The 14616-nt window shown below is 40.6% G+C and overlaps 1 protein-coding gene across 1 annotated transcript in view; it reads left to right on the forward strand.

Annotated features, from left to right (window-relative positions):
• RPGRIP1L (RPGRIP1 like) overlaps positions 1-11711 on the forward strand; it is a 75141-nt gene extending 63430 nt beyond the window's left edge. The window contains exons 24-26 of the mRNA XM_081924152.1: positions 5007-5091; positions 10172-10305; positions 11460-11711. Of these exons, the coding sequence (XP_081780278.1) occupies positions 5007-5091; positions 10172-10305; positions 11460-11554 (314 nt within the window). The 3' untranslated portion in view covers positions 11555-11711. The remainder of the gene's footprint in view (positions 1-5006; positions 5092-10171; positions 10306-11459) is intronic.
• Positions 11712-14616: the final 2905 nt, after the last annotated feature.

Genomic DNA, 14616 nt, shown 5'->3' on the forward strand with positions numbered 1-14616 from the left:
CACAGAACTGAGGCCAATAGAGAGTCGTTTACCTAAGGCCAGTTAATGGTTTCATTGCAGAGCCAAAGTTTGAACTAGAGACGTCCTCATTTGTGCCCCAGTCTGTCCTCCTTTACCCATAGCTGGTGCCCCCAAAATCCTGTATCCACAATGCTTTATTTAACAAGTTTAACAAAAAGAAAAGAGAGAGAAAACATGAGCTCACGTTAATGATGATAATATAATATGCTAATTAATACTAATTTAAGGATTTGATAAAGTATAAAATATAATATATCATTAATATAATATATCATTAATATAATATTATTCCATTACAGAAAGAAAACATGAGCTCAAACTATAGATTAAGAACGAGAAACACCTTTATATTTAAATTCATCTGAAAGCACAAAAAGATTTAAATGTCCCAGTTAAAACTAACAAAGGTGAAGCCAGTTTAACCTCTCTAGAGAATGGATTCCATAGTAAAGATTCTACCACAGAAAAGATCCTGTCCTATCTCCCTATCCACCTCAATTATCTCCAACAACTTTTGGTCAGGAGTCTGGGGCCAAGATAAAATTTGGTTGGCATCTCTGGTCCTCAAGCCAACAAGAGCTCATATTAATAACACAGTGGCCATCAGTACATCCACCTCAGTTTTAAACATGTAAGTTGATATATGTCCTGATAGATATCCAAACAAAATTGACATTTATAAGAAATAGGCTTAAACGTTGCAAGGGCAGTAAGGTCCTCAGGCCATTGCATAATATATGTTGGATGTTTCGTCCTTCCAGGCTCGAAGTTTAAATCTCTTGGCAACCATAAGGACTCTCACAACCCCCTCTTAGTGTCCTGCTGAAAGTCCCGTACAAGATGAATATAATTTAAAAGTACATGAGCATCTGCAGATAACAAGGATTTATCCAATACAAAATTAATGTGGACAGTAGCTTCAGACCAAAAGGGAAATATCACTGGACATGCCCACTGCATTCTTATCAATTATTTCCCCCGTAGTATCTGTAAAATCCAGCTCATAAAAATTTGTCTTAATGCTTAAATTTGTGACTTCATGTATGTGCCTGTGATATTGGAAGATGCTCCAAACTGGTGTCCACATTCGTAACCTGACTGAAGGGTTTTTGTTTTTTATTATTTTATTTAGGATATAAAGAGATGAATGTCAGGCTGTAGCTTTCCCCACTCTGCTGGTCTAGAAGTCTTTCTTATTGCCTGTTCTGGCAGGAGAGGGGGATTAAATTACTGGGGCTGTCAGAAAGGACAAGCGCTCTGCCATACATTATCGCTATCACTGACTTTCACTGGGCGAAAGAAAGAAACCACCGTAAATCCCCTCCATTGCGAAGCAATAAAAGCCACTGGCTTTCACAGTCGTGACTGCCAGGGCTGTTAACAGGAAATGACAACTGTGTGGCATTCTTAGATGCTGCCTGTATCTCTTCTGACAGTGTGAGCATAAACCTGCCAGCAATATGACAATTGGATCACATGACTGTTCCGACTTCCATTCCGGCTTTCATTGTTGATTTTCCTTAGGAAGCATGGAAAGAGGCAGTTAGTTCTTCCCCCACCAGGTTCTCTTCCCCCACTCCTCAAATTATCCCTTTTAAAAATAGTGTTACACAAGTTCCCATAACGTACCATAGGTTAACTTTTCACATGTCTTCTGTTCTCACAGCTAATTTCACAAGCTGGTATTTTAAAAGCTATTTATTTATTTTTGCATTCCTTTTACAAGGCAAATTTAAACAAAGAGTTAACTGGATATGTAGGCAATTAAGGGAATGCCTCAGATTAATTCTCCCAGTATTTCTATTTTGTACCACACCATTTGGTTTATTGCTCTTACTGTATTTGTATATTTATTTTGTAACTGCATTGAATTTTTAGGAAAGGTGGGCGATAAATGTTTTAAATAAATAAAAGAGATGTGCTCCATCCAGCAGTCTGTTGCAGATCTGAGTACTCCAGTTGAACGCACAGAATGTCCCCTCCTGCTTTTACCCCCAAAAGCTTTCCCATTCATTTTGAGAGGGAGTGCGTCATTACATGCAGCTGAATTGCAATCAAGAAATAAGCTAGCACGCACAAGAATTTGATCTGTGTATCTGCATGCATGCATGGTTCTGGATTGGAATAGTGGGGAAGGATCTGCATGGATCCTTTTAGGCTAAGCCAGCCCTATTCCATAAGCCATCACATTAATTATTATTATTATTTATTTATTTATTTATTTATTTATTTATTTATTTCTACCCCGCCCATCCGGCTGGGTCTCCCCAGCCGGATGGGCAGCTTCCAACAGAAGGTTAAAAATACATTAAAACATCAGTTATTAAAAACTTCTAAATTTCAGATAGTTGTTTATTTCTTTGATATCTGATGGGAGGGCATTCCACAGGGTGAGCGCCACTACCGAGCAGGCCCTGTAACTTTGCTTCTCGCAGTGAGGGAACCACCAGAAGGCCATCGGCTCTGGACCTCAGTTTCCAGGCTGTGCGATGGGGGTGGAGACACTCCTTCAGGTATACTGGGCTGAGGCCGTTTAGGGCTTTAAAGGTTAACACCAACACTTTGATTTGTGCTTGGAAATGTACTTGGAGCCAAGGAAGATCCTTTAGGACTGGTGTTATATGGTCCCAGCGGCCACTCCCAGTCACCAGTCTAGCTGCCACATTCTGGATTAGTTGTAGTTCCAAGTCACCTTCAAAGGTAGCCCCACAGAGATTGCATTGCAGTAGTCCAAGCAGGAGATAACTAGAGCATACACCACTCTGGCGAGACAGTCCTCAGGCAGGTAGGGTCTCAACCTGCGTACCAGGTGGAGCTGGTAGACAGCTGCCCTGGACACAGCATTGACCTGCGCCGCCTTGGACAGCTGCGAGTCCAATAGCTAGCAGATGTCTTGTAAGTGTTTGGGAGGAATTCAACATAGCATTAATAAGATTGCCCTGTCAGTGCAAGCATTTCTGATGGAAGGATCTCCCCTCCGGGTGCTATTCTAGAATTTCTCTCATGCCACCACTGAGCCAATTGGGGCAGATGAGGTGGGAAGACCCATTGCACTAGCAAAAGTCATTGTGTGGGCTTCTGCTAGTTGGACCCATTAGTTGAACCAGTCTCTTATGTTTGTGCCCCAAAAGAGGTGCCCCCTATGCAAAAGGGGGGGCATTTCCACTGCCTTCCTGTGCTCTCTGTTCCACGTTCTATATTTACAGTTAGGAAGTGCTTCCTTACATTTAGATCAATGTGCTTCCCGTAGTTCAAGGACGGTGTTTCTCCTAATACCACTTGCTGGGGAGCAACAGTGGAGCCCACCTGCCCTGCTTCAAAAGGTGGGCCACTCAGAACAGGACCATTGGAGAATGTCTTCAAAGACAAGCCAACTCAAATGGCAGGCTCCATTAGCTTAACCTGAAGTGGTGCTTCAGGTTAAGAACAGTTTCAGGTTAAGAACGGACCTCCAGAACGAATTAAGTACTTAACCCTAGGTACCACTGTACATTATTTATTGCACTGTCTACTGTATACCTGTCACAGAAAAAAAAATATGGTTATCTTGTGTCACAGTGTGTGTGGAGATGGGTAAGCAATACAGGTAATAGTAACTGACTTATTTTCTGATGAATGCGAGTATATATCCTTTCAAGTTGCACTGTTTCCAATTGCTGCAAAGAAAATCCAGCTGCAAATCTTGAACCAAACACCAGTGCTTTGTGGAAGGTGGCTTGAAAATTTGAGCCAGTTAAATCTATGAGTAATCCTAGAAAGTTTTAAGTTTATTTTAATTTTGATTACAGTTTGAACAGAGAGTATATTTATCCATGTTTTATGTCCATGCTGATAGGGATTTTACTGTATTTGCAGTAGCCTATGGCTACAAGCATTAAATATTTATTAGATGTGGGTGGGGGGGGAAATCCCCCTCTTTACATTTCAACCAACTCTGTGATATGCACAGCTGAGCAGTTAAATGTATTTAAGACTCAACAAAATCATTATAAGGGCCCTCAGACATAAGTATTTCAACATTTTGCTTTCCTTTTCTAAAAGTAGATACTTCTCTGGATTATGTAGCATTATGTCTGCTTTCTATTCATCTACACTACACTTTCTTATTTATAAAATTTGTAGTTTAGTGGATTCTGGTTTTTAATTCTGTTCCTCATAGCAGGGCATTAAGAACTATCCCACAATCCTTCCCTTCAGTGTGAGGGGGAGAAATTGAGTACAGTAAAAGGATTTACTTACAGTACCCTTATTAAAGGATGCACATGGTAACATCTTATACAGAAGCAGACCTTTGGTACATTTAAACATTTGGTACAATCTACTCCAGCTGAAATGAGCTCTCTTACTTAAAACCTTGGGTTAAGGCAACCTTCCCCAGTCTTGGGCCTCCAGATGTTGGACTACAACCCAACATCATTCCCAGCCAGCATGACCAACAGGCAAAGATGATGGGAGTAATAGTCCAAAAACATATGAGGACTCAAGGTTGGGGAAGACTAGGTTAAGGGGGCTTTCCCAGCCCAATGAACCTGGGGGGCCTGTGCTCCCCAACTCAGCTGTGATCCTTCAGAGTTGTCCAGAATGAAAGAAAAATAAAATAGAATCATGCCGCATCATAATGTACAGTCATCTAAGCCATAAACAGGAACTGTTCATCATGGACATTGGCTGAAGGAATATTTGAATACAGGTGTGTTCCCATGTAGAGAGAATTTAAAGCACGAAATTTCATAGTGATTGGATACCTGCATTATCCAATGGACCCCTGTTAATCAAAAAGAAAATAACTTTACTATAAAGTCTATAGGCATTATTCGCCTTACCATGTCATTCATCTCTGCAGCTGGGCTTTGTGGGATAATACTCATTTCGATGACTTAAAACGAAAGGAAGTTACTTTGAAAACTAACTAGCAAAGCAAATTGTGTTCATTTCGTTCATTGCAAGTAATCGCAGCCATTGCCATTTCCTGTTGCGTTTTTCAGTGATACATGTGGACCAGGCAAACAACAAAGTGAAGCGTGATTTCCTCAAGGCCATGCTTCAAGGATCAGAGCCCAGCCCCGGAAGGTAAATTTTGCAGCAGAATGGGTCAGATGCCCTTCAACTTCACAATTTTGTATTTCCATGTGATAAATGCTACATGTTTCTTTCAAGGGTATATGATGTTGTCACATAGTAGCACCTGAATTTTATTTAGTATTTATAATTTTCACACACCCCCCCCCCCCAAAAAAACAGAAAAGAACAACAAGCACAATGTGTACCATTTTTTCCCCTTCAACAGGACAGTCATTCTCCTTGTAGAGGAGTAATTGATCCATGCTGTTTCGATTGTGGTTCAGAATAGCTGCTGGTTCAGGTAGAAGTATAAGGACTCCCAGTCAGCCTTTCGCACACTTAAGTTATCCATATATAGACAGATAAGCAGTGCAGACCTGAGGGTAGTACTTGGCAATAAGATGGTAGTCTTTGTTTTCTCCATTTTACTTTAAAATTGAGCTTCATATGTTGGCTGGTGCACAATTTTTTAATGGAATCCGACAGGAAGTGCCATAAAGTGATCCCTTAAGAGCAGGCATGTATCACATCTAAAGCACTTTGAAGTTCAGAAAGATTTTTCTTTTCTTTTTTTCATTTCTGCAAACAAGGAAAGGACTTCCAGATTTACTGCATACATTAGTAAGATGGATAACATGCTGGTGCGAGCAGAACTCCAAATAAAGTTACAGATTTCCCAATAGTGCCATATTCTGTGTCCCAATCGTTGTTTCACAGGACTAATTTGAGTCCAGTGACTAAGCAGGATCCTTTGCTCAAATGCTGAAATTCCACAAACATTGGCATGCTGCCTCTGTACAATCATTGTGCAAGGTTAAGTCCATGTCATTCCAAGGGTAGAAGATTAAATCCTTTCCCACTGAAATCTTTCGAAAGCCCATGCATGAACGCGAGATAGATAACCTTTTCCTTGTGTTCTGAAATGATTCTCCTCTTCCCTCACCTTCAAAGACTCCAGGGAAAGTCCACAGATTCCTCAGGAAGCAAATACCATTGCTCAACCATTCACCTTATGTCACAACCAGCAGTTAGTAATGCTCAAGTCTCATTTATTTCAGTAGGAATCCAATGCACATAATTGTGTGCATGTGTTGGTTTAATTTCTACACATGCCCACAATTATACTTCAAGGGCAAGGTATAATCTCTTAAAATATATTTTTTTAAAAAAAATAAAATCAGATTATATATAATTTCAAAATACAGTGTGCTAACTTGTCATTCAGATCCTCTCCTGCTTTATAGCAGGCTCACTAGAAACATGTTTCCCTTACTGCTGACATCTTAATTATGTGGAATTGGTGTACATATTCCATCGCCATGCTTCAAACGTTGCTTTTTACCATCTAGAATTAGGTTGAAGGAACTAGATGCATCTTTCTTGATCCAATTTGTCTTGTTGGAGATTCTTCATCACTCTCTTGTGATTGTCCTTCTTGAATTATATAGCTCAGTAGCAGAGCATATGCTTTGCATGCATATTCATGTTCAATCTCTGGCCTCTCCAGTTAAAAGGATATCATGTACCTTCTCTGAGCAAGACCATGGCAAGCTCCTGCCAATCAGAATACACGGTACTAGGCTGGGTGGCTGAGTAGTCTGAGTCACCATAGGTTGTGCTTATCAGCTCTTGCCTTGTGGTGGCCAGAAATGGACACCGTACTTCAAATGAGATCTCATGAGTAGATTCTGGCCCAAACCATATAAATCTGTACCTTGCCCTCGTTGCAAACAAGATGCTCACTTTCTTGTTCAGTTGCATTTAGTCATTCATTTTGAAATCCCTACCTCTTCCTAGAAATCTGGTTTTTGACCCTTGCGGTTAAAGGTACTGTTCCGCGTGCATTTCAAAAGTGTGGAGCATCGGCAGTAAAATAGCAATTCATGCCTTGCTGTGGCATCATAATTACCATAATGCCATGACTGGCGCAACCAGCTTTCCATGTGGATCACTTGCGTGCCAAGCTAGGACATCTCCCTCTGTGGGCTATTAGTATGGCAGCTCAGCACATGGCTGAACACGTCCACACAAAAAACCATCTGCATCTGCTACAGTATCCGCAAAAGGCTTCCGCCACATGGAAGCGTTTTTCAGAAGTTACCATCCCACCTCCAGAACATCTGAAGCAAGCCTTGCCGTCTGGGCAGGCTCATCCATAAAGCCTCCTCACTCTTGTTCCACCTTTTAAAAGTTGGGCCATCAGGAAGGGAGATGCAGCCCTCGAATGCACAGACGCAGCACATTTTGAAGTTGGCGTATTGCTCCCTCGGCACATGTTTCCTATCACAATGCCTTATATAATAATAATAATAATACCAGAACTTTTTTTCCCCATTTGAAACAGGAACTAAACTTTAAAGTTTAGGAAACCAAAGGACCCAGGATAAAAATATCATTCCAAATTGGCTGCACATGGTCTAGCTATAGCAATAGGATAAATCAGTGATAACGGAAATTAGGACTAAAATTGCGTAACTTGAACACTGAACCCATACTCAGTCTCTCAGCAGTAGGGGCAAGGGGGACTGTAATAATATTGGTCTATTACCTGTTTGAAAGGAGTGCAGAAAGTTTGGAACTCTTGAAATGTGTCCTATAAATGCAGAGATTTAGTAAGATGATAAGAAGCACACATCAGAACTAAACCACCCACCCAGATTTTATCTTTCAAACCCTTTGATTTAAATCTGGGATGGCTAACCTGTGGCACTTCAGATGTTATTCAACTACAGCTCTCATCAGCCCCAGCCAATAGGAATTATGGGAGTTTTAGGCAAACAGCATCTAGAGGTGGTTTGCTATCCCTGGTTTAAAGGCTCTTCCCGTGGATTAATCAAGTTACACTGCATCCCTGTACCTCTCTGCTGTGAAGTAAGCCCCACTGAGTACAGGGAACTTTCACCTGACATATAGGATTGTATCCTAAAAAAATTAATAAATTAATTTAACCAGTTTAACATCTGGGGGCCTTTAAGGCAGCAAGAGTTTCTTTAAGCCTAACACCTAGAAGGGTGAAATGAAGGGGACAGGAATGAGATGCTGGTTTTGTTGGAGCAGCTAACGTAGATAACAAGCACACTCACAACAAATCTCACAGAATAGGGTTCGATCAATAGTATAACCCCACTTCAACCCACTAACATTTCATGAAATGAAAGCAAGATTTGGCTTCAGTCCTATCTTATGTAGGAAGGTGCTTCCCATTACCATTCCCATTTTGATCTTTTAGAAGCGAATGTGTTTTCTGAAGCAGTATCTACAATATCAACAGTGGGATTAATTCTCACTGACGTTGATGTTTTCATAGATGTCATTTCTTGACATACGCAGCATACTTTGACTGTCTACAAAGCCAACATTCTGTGGTTTGGCTAGACCTCCCGATTGTGGCATTGATGAAGGTGCCAGGGAAAGTTAATGAGTTACATGTGTCTCTATGGTTTGTACTATTCCGTGTTTTCAAGTAAACAAACGCAGGCGAACATAGCAGGGGGAAGTAGTGGGAAGTAGGCTATTTGTCTGCTCCTTAAAGGATAATGTACTTTTAAATTTGCCCCAAATAGTATCTTAGTTTTATTCTGTATTCTGACTCAAGTGAGTGTCGCATTCCAAAGGACAGTTCGTTCCAATTCTTTGTACTTAAGTGGATAATTTTATTGGCAGAACTTACACTGCGTCTTAGCATTGTGACTAAGATACTTTGTGCTATGAGGAATGCATACAGCTAGAGGACATTCTCATATATTTTACATATGTGTTTGAAAGCTCTGTTTAACGGGATCGTGGGATCTTCTCTTGCTGACAAAAGGTTTTTGTGGTGTGGTTTTTTTGAGAGAGAAAGACAGAGAGAACAATACAGATACAGAGGGAAAGTTGTCTTCTTGTGTACATATAAAAGAAAAAATACATTTAAAGCCAGGACTCACAATGTCATTTTTTCTGCAGCTTAACCTTGTTGCATGTTCTTGGAAGGCCACATATTTGTTGTTGTTGTTATTTCCTGTGAACTTTCTGGTGAAAGAAGGGCACTGCGGCCACCACAGGCACTGACCGTGTCCCTGATTTTTGCTCTTTGAACAGCAGAACTATGTGGCCTGTCACAAAAGGGGCTTGATGCTCAGGGTTTCTTTAAAAAAGAAAGAAAACATTTGCCACGCAGCATGTCGAACTGCTCTTCTTGACCTTCAAATCCAAATCTGCAGTTCCTTGCATTCTCACCATTGGCTGTAGACCTCTGAATCCATTGGACAGCCCCAGGACAAGAGCTACTTGGAAGTTTGTCCAAGGCCTTTAGGGAGCCAAGTGGGATTTTTTGCCTCTATATCCATTTCACCCACACCAGCACAATGTTGCATCATCAGCTGCTTTTGAAAAACTCCCTTGAGTGATGGTTTGTCATTCAGCAGAGGAGTGGGGTGGCAGGTGCTTTAGAAACACAAATCCCAAAGCTGCCTTGAGCATATACATAAGCATATGCTTAGGGACTGTTGCTCAATGGTTATAGCATTTACTTTGCATACAGAAGGTCCCAAGTTCAGTCCCCAGCATCTCCAGGTAAGGCTTGAAAACATCCTTGCCTGAAACCCTGGAGAACCATTTCCAGCCACTGTAGACCATATTGAACTAGACGGGCCCAATGGTCTGACTCTAGATTAGGCAAATTCCTATATTCCTATGCTCTTTGCATCCTGGTCCCTCACTGAGTGTGTTGGGAACCTTTCAACAGTGTTGTAGCCCTTATAGAACAGGAGGAACAGAGCAAGGATATAGGAAGCTGGTCTAAAGCCATGCACAATGATCTCAAAATGAGACTGCAGCCTAGTTTCCTTCTGAAAATGCCATACACACCTTGTGCATTTACTGCAAATGGCACTCTGAGTAGGAAATAGCCACAGGCAGCAATTTCTGGCAGGAAACTGGTGGATTGGGGCCCTGTGACTGCTTTCTGTTTAAAATTAAAGCACCCAGTTCTTAAAGGTGTGAATAATTTGTAAATGACCCTGTGATTCTCCAATGGAAGTTAAAACTGAAATACAAAAAATAAATCTTTAAGTTCATTACTCCCCCCCCCTTTTTTTTTCCTTCTCAGCATACGATTTACAGTAGTAAGTGACCCTCCAGAGGATGAGCAAGATCTTGAGTGTGAAGATATTGGCTTTGCATACATCAGTCTAATGGAGATATTTCGGAAAGGGCAAGACGTCATTGACCAAGACATCAACAGTGAGTTTCAGGGCATTTTCTCTTTAGTTTTGCTTTCTCACAGCTCTGAGGATTGTATCCAATGCTAGTTCTACTTAGAGGAGACCCACAGACATTAATGAACCTAAGTTATTCAGGCTCATGTACTTCTGTGAGTCTACTCTGAGTAGCACTGGCTATAACCCACAGTTCCCAAATCTTTCCCAGGTTTGTTTGGGCTTCCACCCACCTCCCGCATGGAGAGGGGGAATTTTTATCAGGTAGTCCTATAGAAAGAGAGATAGCAAAGAAGACCCAAGTCATTTTGTTGTCTGAAACAAATGACAAAATAGCACTTCCCCCCTTCTCCATTCCATGTGCAAAACATAGCCACTGCAGAGTGTTCCCCACCACACCTGAGCAGAGGCCATGTGACATACACAACTCTCATCACCCCTCATCACCTGCTGACTGAAGCAGCCACTCTACCTAATGATAGAGCTGGCCCAGATAAATATTTTTATAAAAGTGGATTTTGGATTGTGGCAGTTCTTGGAGTGCTATTCCAGACCTCATAAGTGAAATATGGTTATAAAAGGTGTATTAGCAGCTGGTGGTATTTGGGAGGAGTTTACTGCAATTCCTAAAACAAGACAGAACCCAGCATCTTCCTTACAAGTTAGGTACATTCTTCTGAACCAGACATCAAACATTTGTTCTTGAACTGGTAATCTTAGGTCACAACTAGATTTTGTCCATATCTTTGCAACAGGTCAGTTAATGCAGTGTAATCTACCTAGGAAGAGCCCACTCTTGTGCAGGAGAGCGGGTTTCATCTTCCTCCACAATAAGAAGGTGATGGCAGTGGTCCTTCATCTATGTGTTTGTAGTTGGCGAGAACCCAGGACTTTCCACAACTCTTATCTCGTTCTGCCTGTGTTAAACGTATGCTCCACATCTGGAGATGTGGTTAGCTCATGGTCTCAAAAGAGCAATTGACTGCGGTTCTCAGATGCGCTTACTTGAAATGGCCAAGAGTTCTGTTACTACAACACACACACCCCCAATCTCTTTGTGCGTGTGAATGAAGGGCCTTTGCATTTCCGCAACCGAAGTTGAAGCTCTTCAAAGGTATGGAATGCGAGGGTCTGTGAACTTGCTATTGACATTGCTTTCCCTCTCTGCTTCTTTTCCAGTTTTTGATTCACCAGATGGTGGAGCAGTAATTGGGAAGCTCAAAGTAACAGTAGAAGCCCTCCATGCTCTACGCTCAGTCTATGAGGAGGTCTGAAAATGAGAGCCGGTGTCGACAGATGTGCTTTCTCCCCGCATAACCAACGCACAGGCTAGATCTAGGAAGAGAGAGAGATGCTACAGAATATTTAATGTATAATTTATATGTGAAGGATGCACAATTTGCAGCTGTAAACTTTGTATATTTTCCTGTCTGTTTGGATTTTCCTTTTTATACATTTCCCTCCCCAACACACACCCTTAAGGCTACAGCCCCTACCCCACAATGGACACCAGCTTGTAAATAATTAATACCTACATGATTGAATGATGTGCTTTATTTGCATTTTCAACATGATGTTTGCCTTAACATAAAACAGTAATAAAAATGCAAGTCAATTTTTTAATTTTTAATAAAATAAAAAAACCTTAAGCCTTAGAAAACTGATTAAAAATACTTTTATGTTATCCCTAATCACCCCACTAAATGGAATGCCTGCGATTAGCCTCATTAAGGATTTTATACTGTGAAGCTTTTATTAGAAGCAATATATGAAAATTACTTGGATTAATGTGTTAATCTGCCTCTTTAAAATGCTAATATCCATTTTATGCACATTAAATCTCAGTATGCGTTTTCTTTGATGCATGCCGTTTCTATCAATTAAATATAAAGAAGGAGACTGGTCCCAAGACTTATTAAATTACTGCAAGCTTTTATAAAAAGAAACACACAACTTTTGCCCTTCTGCTAACATTATAATCAGTTGTTTGTGATTATCAAGTTTTTTGAAGGGAGAGGATTGCGTAAACCTCCCTTTTTTGTTTTGTTTTGTTTTGTTTTTCATCTGCAGGAAAAAGAGATTTACATATTTCAACTAATAGCTATCAAAGTGCAAGATGAAACCATAAAAGAATCGATCAGATTATCTTACGCTCCAGGCTGGGCCTTTGGTTCCCTTCTCACCCTCACCCCCACCACCACCACACTTAAAACTTATATAAAACATGAATAACAAATAGTTGTATCCTGATAAACAATGATTGAAGACAGCCTGGAAACTCAATTTTCCAGCTTTCAACCAATGCTGATGAAGGATTTAATTGATTTTTTTTTTAATTGAGCCGTGGATCAGCCCCTCAAAAAAGATAGAAGTTTCTAGATAAGATTCATTTGGAATAGCTTATGCTTTTTCTATTTCTGAATATCTTTTTAGTGTATTTTAAACGGGATTTTATAGGTAAAGGGGGCCCTTTGCCGTTTACAAAAAAACAGGCTATATTTATTTCGTAAGCATATGTAAAGTATTCAGAAAGATAAGTAATTTATTAAAATCTACCTAATTTGCCGTGATATATTAAATCTCTGCTTCAGTGATCACAGGCCATTTCATTTACAGAATTAGGCATTCCCTCTTTGTGTGATTAAAGCTCTGGAAAATGAGTTCTTTGCTCCTATTTGTGAACATTCAGAGCCTGCTAATGGCAAGAAGATGGAATAGATTATGAGACAATTCATTACAGTTCAACAGCACAAAAAAGCCAGACAAAATGCAAAAAGAAAAAGCACAACTATGAATATCTGCATATAGTTTGAACCATCTGTGCTCTAATGGCTTGAGATACGCCTCTTCACCTTGAGGAGGCTTTGAAATGGCAGCCATACAATATTAATTTGTTGATGTACATCGAGAAGCCATCAGAATATATAAATTTTTGACCACAGAAATCTCTGAATTCTGCCATTAAATTCCCGTCCTCCTCATTTCCAAATTTTAGGGGAGGACCATCTCCAAGGAATACATTTGGCAAGTTCTCACAACAATTTAATCCTATGGAATGTTCTAGAAACCACAGATGGTGACATTCCTTAGCCCCCTTCCATTCCCAGTCAACAGGCACATGTTTGTGTTCTCACTTGCGCTGCTTCTTAGTTCATTTCTTGGCCCATATTTCCCAGTGTTCTTTGGCCCCCCACAAGTATATTGTCATTAAGACTTCTTGTTATACTTTACTGTAATTTAAAACAGCTAGATTCAACACCAAGATTAATAAAGTGGCTTTTCAGAATTGGAGTTGCGGCATTTAAGCAGGAGGTTTGCATTATTCACCTAATATTTTGCAACCCAAAACAAAATCACTTCCTTATAAAGAAGTGAACATGAAGCCACACACACACACACACCACCATTTGTTGAGGTTCTGTAGTGTAACTGAGTTTCATGGAAAACACCAGTCAGTAATCCAGACAAGGACTTTATTGTCCTCAAATACAAACACAACAGAAATAGGAGACTTCTGGATCCTGTGCCATCTGGTAACTAAAGCTGCAATCCTAATCCTGAAGTAAATCCCATTGAATTCAAAGGGGTTTATTTCCAAACAAGATGGAATGGGGGGTAGGATTGCAACCTATGCCGTAAAAAACTGCTTTCCACACACCGATTAACAGGAATGGGTTGTGTCCAATGTTAGTCCTAGACTCGTTGAAATTGATAAACATGATTAACTTAGGTTCATTGGTTTCTATGAGTCTACTGTGAGTAGAACTTAGTTGGACACTATTTTCTGAAATAAACCTTTTAGGCTGTACTAGATTGTAAAATTGGGAAGTTGTGAATTCTCATTTTGCTTAGGCATCTGCAGTTTTAACCTAATATCAGAAGAGCCTGCTGCATCAGGCCACTTGCCCACCTAGTCCAGCATCTTGTTCCAGTGTCCATCCAGATACCTCTGGGAAATCCTCAAGCAGGAGCTGTGTACAATTTAAGACTTGGCATTTAGCCTTTGCCAACTGAAGGTGGAAGTGTAAAAGTCATAAATTCACCTGGAGCAAAAATATTGCAGGGCATTGTGGCTGAGTGGTTGGTTGGTTGGTTGGTTGGCATGCATCTGTCTGTCTCAGGAGACAATGCAGGAGTACACCTTTGGTGAAGTCAAACTGTTGGAAGGTCACAGTGCTTGCTGTGGCTGTCGTGACTGATACAGGGCAGACATATTTTGTTGCAGCTGTGGCAGATGAAGGCATATGGTTGTGCTGCTGCAGATGCACCATGACATTTCCTCCAGCTACCAGCACTGCTGTGAATGCACAACTTCACTGGTTGCCTCATACAGTGG

The sequence above is a fragment of the Podarcis melisellensis genome (assembly GCF_964234715.1).
Source record: "Podarcis melisellensis genome assembly, chromosome: 8".
NCBI classification, from domain to species: Eukaryota; Metazoa; Chordata; class Lepidosauria; order Squamata; family Lacertidae; genus Podarcis; species Podarcis melisellensis.